Source organism: Branchiostoma belcheri, unplaced genomic scaffold, assembly GCF_001625305.1.
Source record: "Branchiostoma belcheri isolate BF01 breed outbred unplaced genomic scaffold, Haploidv18h27 scaffold58, whole genome shotgun sequence".
Lineage (NCBI taxonomy): Eukaryota > Metazoa > Chordata > Leptocardii > Amphioxiformes > Branchiostomatidae > Branchiostoma > Branchiostoma belcheri.
Window position 1 is genome coordinate 1463999 of NW_017804220.1, and position 6818 is coordinate 1470816.

General features: G+C 40.7%; 1 protein-coding gene across 1 annotated transcript; it reads left to right on the forward strand.

Moving 5' to 3' along the window:
- Positions 1 to 1208: 1208 nt before the first annotated feature.
- On the forward strand, positions 1209 to 4891 carry LOC109481845 (tubulin alpha-4A chain-like). Its single transcript, XM_019784466.1, has 6 exons — positions 1209 to 1586; positions 2393 to 2545; positions 2911 to 3307; positions 3598 to 3719; positions 4121 to 4284; positions 4759 to 4891. Exons 1-6 carry the CDS (start codon positions 1209 to 1211, stop codon positions 4889 to 4891), a joined length of 1347 nt encoding a protein of 448 aa, XP_019640025.1.
- The last annotated feature ends 1927 nt before the right edge of the window (positions 4892 to 6818 follow it).

Consider the following 6818-nt stretch of genomic DNA (forward strand, 5'->3'; position numbering starts at 1 on the left):
TTGTAAAGCTTTTACCATTGCCTTCCAAAACTCAAAGAACTGTGACCAACTCTTGCCAGACGACATCTCTTTCAAAGTTTGCGATAGGTATTTGCAATAAAACGGGGTTAAGGAAGGATGTAGTATATATTGCGTTTTCCCTTGTGGTTGTCATCTCCTGTCTTCCCCTGTCATGGTTGATACCCTGAAATGTATACGTAGCCAGTAATAGTAGCTGAAAACGCCGCCCCCGGGTGAAGGAGGGGAAGGGAGGATAGGGGAATGGAGGGGGAAAGATGGGAGGTGAGGGGGAGGGAAATGGAGGGGGGAGAGGGGAGGAGAGGGAAGGAAAGGAAGATAGGGAGGGAAAGGAAGGGGGAAAGGAAAGGGAATGAGGGGAGGGGAGTGAGGGGAAGGGACGGGACGGGAAAAGAGAGAGGGGCTGAGAGAAAGAGACAGAGAGTGAGGAAGCAGAGATCTACGGGTAAACTTTTAGCTCTCTTTGATATGCCCTGCTAAAAGTTAGATTCCAACCCTGTCTAATTAGAGTCCGATGGGATTTACGACCAAACTTTTCAACTGCTGTCGCGGATTTCATTGCACAAGAAGCACCAGAAACTACCCACGGATGTTTTATCACCATTCTACCTCCTTCTCAAAGTTTTGCTTGTTTCTTTCCTACTAAATGTTCAAAGGGGCAACGTCTGAAAAGAGCTAATCTTGATAGTCACGTGTTAAGAGCTGTTCCTTGAGAACTTTCTAAACGCATAAGTTGTGCGCATTGTTTATGAGTCTCAGCGTTTTGTCACAGACTACCTATAGTAACCTCTTCAGGACTGACACAAATACTGTTTATCAAGTCTCTAACAGTACACACCCTTTTTTGATGGTACATGGTCGGTTGATACTCCTGACGTAGGTATAAGTGAAAAAAAGGTTTCTACATTGACCTTCACACACACAACATTTTCGCAATAACACCTCTACAAGAGTTCAAAATAAAATGTTAGAGTATTGTTTACATTTGAGACTGCTATAAGTTGAAGCCAGTCATACCTGTAGGCTATAAAGTATTATTAGATAGCTAGGTGGGCGTTGGGCGGCGTGATAATTAGGCTAGAGAGCATTATAGTGCATACACTCGTCTCGGTTGGACTCGCCTCCAAGAGAGGTGCAGTTTTCTAAAAACTTTCCTAAAAGTTTATCACATCTGATTTGGGTAAAGCAAAATGCGCGAGTGTGTGTCCTTACATATTGGGCAGGCTGGTGTACAGATCGGAAACGCCTGTTGGGAGTTGTTCTGCCTGGAACATGGCATACAGCCTGACGGTTTGAAGCCCAGCGACAAGTCCATCGACTCTGGTGACGTCTCTTTCCTTGACACGTTTTTCGCGGAGACGGAGGGAGGCAAGTGTGTTCCATTGGCTACTTTCGTCGACTTGGAACCCACTGTGATCGATGAAATCAGGAGCGGGCCATACAAGTCTCTGTTCCGTCCTGAACAGATGATTTCTGGCAAGGAAGACGCTGCAAATATCTACGCAAGGGGATTTTACACCGTAGGGAAGGAGATCATTAACAAAACGTTGGATCGAATCCGTAAAGTGGTGGGTGTATTTGTTACACTAAGAGGTCCACAAGTAAAAGTGCACAAATAAAAGTGCCCAGTCCAAAAGTAAAGGCAACCGAGAGGTAAATTGGACACGCCAAATTTTAGCATTTCGTTGGATTACTCAGAACTCCAAACCGTGCAGCTCAAAATAGGAATTTACCATGAAATTTTCTGTTATATTATATTATATTATATTATATTATATACTTCTATCGAATCGACGTTTAGTATCAATCGCGTCACCGGAAGTAATCCTATCTAAGTGCGTCTTTTAAAAATCGCGTGTTCAAGGTCCTTACACGTTTTAAAAAACGCAATATTTACACATGTTTTAAACTACGTAATGAGAACGGATTTTCTTAAATGCGTTTCTTGAAAGGGAAGTTCTTATCGCTATAAACGCTCATTTATGCGCCCATCCACCTCACCTTGTTGGTCGGGATTTTTAGTACCCACTCGGAATTATACGGTAGAGTCTAATCTTTCTAAATTGGTCATTTTTCCCCAGTTTACCAGTTTCGTATGACATTTATATATATATATAAGTGTAGATTTGTATGAACTAGTATTATAGCAAAGATTATATAATAGGTTTTGTTTGGAACTTTTGTGTTCAATTGCCAGTATAATCTGCTTTTTATATGCATGGATATTATTACCTAGACACTTGAGAATTTCTGGTTGAGCAGGGTTTTTAAAAGAGTAAAAAGGGTTTAATTTTAAAAGAGGCATTGTGCCATAATAACATTTGTGTCTCCATTGGCCAGGATTAGCAATATCTGCCCTGTATGTTTCCACCAGACGGAGTGTTGTTCAAGTCTCCAGGGTTTCCTGATTCAACACAGCTTTGGTGGCGGAACAGGGTCAGGGTTCACCGCGCTGCTGATGCAGAGGCTATCTGCGGAGTACGGCAAGAAGTCAAAACTACAGTTTTCCATCTATCCGTTTCCCCTAGTGAGTTACTGCTAATGTGACAAAGTTCAAGCTAGGCTACCTGCCTCAATGCACAATGCATTTTCGCATGCATGCACAACATTAGGCATCTGAACAGGTCAAAAGGTGAGGTTTTCTGCATAACAACATAAATGGAGCTTTTAAACACCCTTTCTTTGACTTCTAGCGTAACCTACCGTGTAGCCTTCATGATATGCAGAACGTCAACTAATAACTTTAAAGCTTTATTGTGCTTTGACACTAGGACCATCGTAGACTTTATATGTACACGTAGCAAATTGGTAAGCGCTCCGATTCTGTACTTCTGTTGAGCTCTTTCTTGTACATGCATCCGGGTTTATGAAATTTACTCCTTCGCGCTGTAGATGTCCTCAGCAGTGGTTGAGCCGTATAACGCCGTCTTGTGCACTCACGCCACGATGGAACACTCCGGTTGTACTTTCCTGCTAGATAACGAGGCCCTGTACGACATCTGCTGCCGCGGGCTTGACGTTGAGCGTCCCACCTACACCACCCTCAACCGTATGATAGGGCAGGTCATCTCGTCCATCACCGCTCCCATGCGGTTTGAAGGCTCACTGGACGTGGATCTGACCAAGTTCCTGACCACTGACTTTGTGCCGTATCCCCGCATCCACTTTCCCCTGTCCACCTATGCCCCCTTCACCTCTACGGAGAAGTCTTATTATGAGTCAGTTGGAGAGATCACTGACAGTTGCTTCGAACCAGGCAACCAGATGGTAAAGTGCGACCCTCGAAAAGGTTAGTACCAGAATGTAGAATGATTGACTATCGGCGTAAAACTCTTAGATCTAAGATATATTGTGGTAGTGGCAAATAGTACAACCGCCAAGTATATGACCCTTTTAAGTCCTTTTGCATTAGTTTGAGGGTCTACAAAGAATTTTATCCATAAAATTCAGTCAGTGTGGCCTAAAATATCAAAATATCACCACAATCCTCTAAGATCTTTGAAGTCATCCTAAAAACATGATTGGTTTAGACAGGTTCCACTTACTGTGTGCCTAATGTAACGACATTCTATTTTAAAGGGAAGTTCGTGGCGTGCTGTTATCTGTTGTACCGTGGTGGCGTCAACGCGAATGATGCCATCGCAAGGCTCAAGGCCAATAAGAATATCCAGTTTGTTGACTGGTGCCCGACAGGCTTCAAGGTATCTGTGAACATTAAAATTATTCATTTGACGAAACTCAACTGTTTGGTAGCCCCCAACAAGTTGTTCTAAAGAAATGATAATAGGAAACCTTAACTGTAACATTTTTCAGGCAGCGTAGTTTGTCTGCTGGTACGAGCGTAAACATTACTTATTTGTTGAGTTTTAATTTTTTTTGAAATTATGTAAATTAAGTTTGGTTAAACTAATATTTCTAGGCCTTATACCTTCTTTTTTCATCTTTAACTATTAAGTTCTTGCCCTATAGCTAGTTTGCGGACTTTTGCATCTTAAGTTTATTTGTGTAAACTATTTCGACAGTCACAATAGTCTAGAAAGCCTAAATTTAGACAACCTGCAACTGTGTCTCAATCCAACCCTTGCACGCAATACATTTATAGGTTGGAACCGACTACCGTTCACCGATTGCAGTGCCTGGTGGAGATATGCCAAAGGTTCGGCGGGCTGTCTGCATGTTGAGCAATACTACCGCCATTGCCGAGGCCTGGACCCGTCTGGACCACAAGTTTAACCTAATGTGGGCCAAGCGTGCCTTCGTTCACTGGTAAAATATTGTTAAGATAACCTTTCCAGTAGCTTACTGTTGATAGAGGCATATTTAAAGGTACGTGTTTACCTCTTAGCCTTTTTCAGTTGATTTACTTAGAAAATATTACTCACTTAAAATCTATTCTTTGAAATATTTTGTAATATGTAAACTGGCCTTAGTACGAACTATTTTCAACAACGAAAAAAATTGTACTAAAAATATGTGTTGGTCAATCATACTCAATTTCCACAAACTATTATTGTAACAACAAAAAGCACTCAGGCAACGGGATATGATGTTTGGCAAACCATATCCAGTTGTTTGAGTAACTGCTTTTTGGCGTATCTTATTACTCTATGTCTAACAGCCTTCATCGACGTATTGATGAGACAATTCATTTATTTTCTACATTTTTGATTAAGCCTATGATTACTGTTTTTTGTGTCCTTTTAGTTCAGTTTGACCTTTAGCCACCTGTACCCTTGACAGGTACCTGGCGGACGGTATGGAGAACTGGGAGTTCTCCGAGGCAAGAGAAGACCTGGCGACCCTTGAGAAGGATTATGAAGAGCTTGGTCGCGACAAAAGTGACGACGGGAGCGATGGAAGCGAGGAAAACTAGTCAGTACAATCTGACAGTAAAGCCATCGCACTGTATTTAAAAAAAAAGTAAAGCGCAGATATTGCATCGAACGACTAAAACTTTATCTATATTAATCAGCAAGTGTACTTGCTTCAGAACTATTGATTTGCTAGACTATTACTGATTTTGTTACATGCTAGATTTTAACAAAGTCGATTAATTGTTCGTGCTTGGTGATCTTGTACATACTAATACAGGGTCAATCCAGAAACGCCTCTGCTACTATTTATATTTCAATATTATAGCTTATAGTTTATTTGTTTCATTATTCTTGTGCTACCTGTCTACCTAGTCCCTTCACCTCCTGGTAGTAAGTGGGGGGGGGGGGGTAGGAGGGCGAAATCACGGGTGTACTAGTGTCACATGAAATTCCTGGGACACCGGCAATCTTTACTTTTGTTTTGTACAATGGTTTGTCTTTAAGCTTTGACGTTCTGTATAGTACAGTCCCATACTAACGATAGTAATAACTGTGCACGTTGTGCTTAAACAGATCGTATACCCTACCAATCGGCTTTTGATGGTTACATTGACGAAAAATAATGAAGATTATGATCACCCGTATATCTTAGAAAAGCGTTTAAATTATTTAATGTTAATATGCCATATACGACAATATTCCTGCAGTCATAGTTTTAAAATAGACCGGCATTATAGTATTGATCGCTTTGTCATTGTTACCATACATTGTATTCTATACAACTGTCAAGCAATAAAGTTCATTCATTCATTTATTTCACAAAAGGTTTAAGGAAGCAAGTCTTGATATAAAGCAAACATGGGGACATGGCAAACAACGAAGTTTTAAGTCGCAAAAAATACTACAAATGCAGGCCCACAAGAAATAATACTAGTAATACGGGATAAAGTTATCACTGATAATGTAGAGATGTGTAACGAGTTCAACAAGTTCTTTGTCAAAATTGGCACTACATTAGCAAATAAGGACAAAATAAGTTGGAAAAATTAGAATTGTTGATTTTATGTTAATCAAACATGCCGGCCGGGCCTCGGTTTGGACATGTGACCTCAGCATTTTACAACTAGTAGACAGAATATCCACAGCCACTGACAAAAATTAATGCACACTAGGAATATTTTTACACTTATCAAAAGCATTCGACACAGTAAACAACACCATACTCCCCTGGAAATGAGCAGCTCACGCTGTTACTTGCAGTGCATTAAATTGGTTTCGAAATTATTTGAATAAAAGGAAACAATACGTGACTCTAGTCTACATACAAGGAAATTCAATTTGGAGTACCACTGGGATCAATTTTAGGTCCTATATTCTTCCTGATTTACATTAATAGCACACGAATGTAACAATTGCTCCTTCTATTCTTATTACCAAGTTATTTAACTTAAGTGCATTTGGCCCGTGTAGGGCGTGAACATGCAATAAAGTTCATTGTCATTGTCATTGTCATTGTCATTAATGATCTGTCGGAAGCCTCCTTTAAGCCTAGGTCTTGGATTTGGGAGAACGCACGACACGTCGTAGCACTTTAAGGGGGCACACCCCAGTTTATTTGGCGTCTCTATTGGAGGCTGCACACCCTCAAATCTAGCGACCGTATCTGGCGTGGAATAATTCGGAATGAGAATAACTGTATATTGGACGAAAGGATATCTCTTCAGCTACAAGACCTGCTGAGTTTGGTTACTTCAACCTTTTTAAGTTTGGTAAAATCAACGGAAAAAACATTTTTTTCACTCCAAAATTAATGCCCAAAATTGCGAATTTTCGCGTAGGATAATCCCATAGAAAAAAATTTCCGGCAGAAATGACTGATGCTGGCAGAAAGACCCAAGCCTTGACTATACTCGAGTAAATTATAAAGAAAATTCTAGTACTGTAATTTTCTAAACAGTCCACGGCGCGAGGGTTGCAATGCACCCT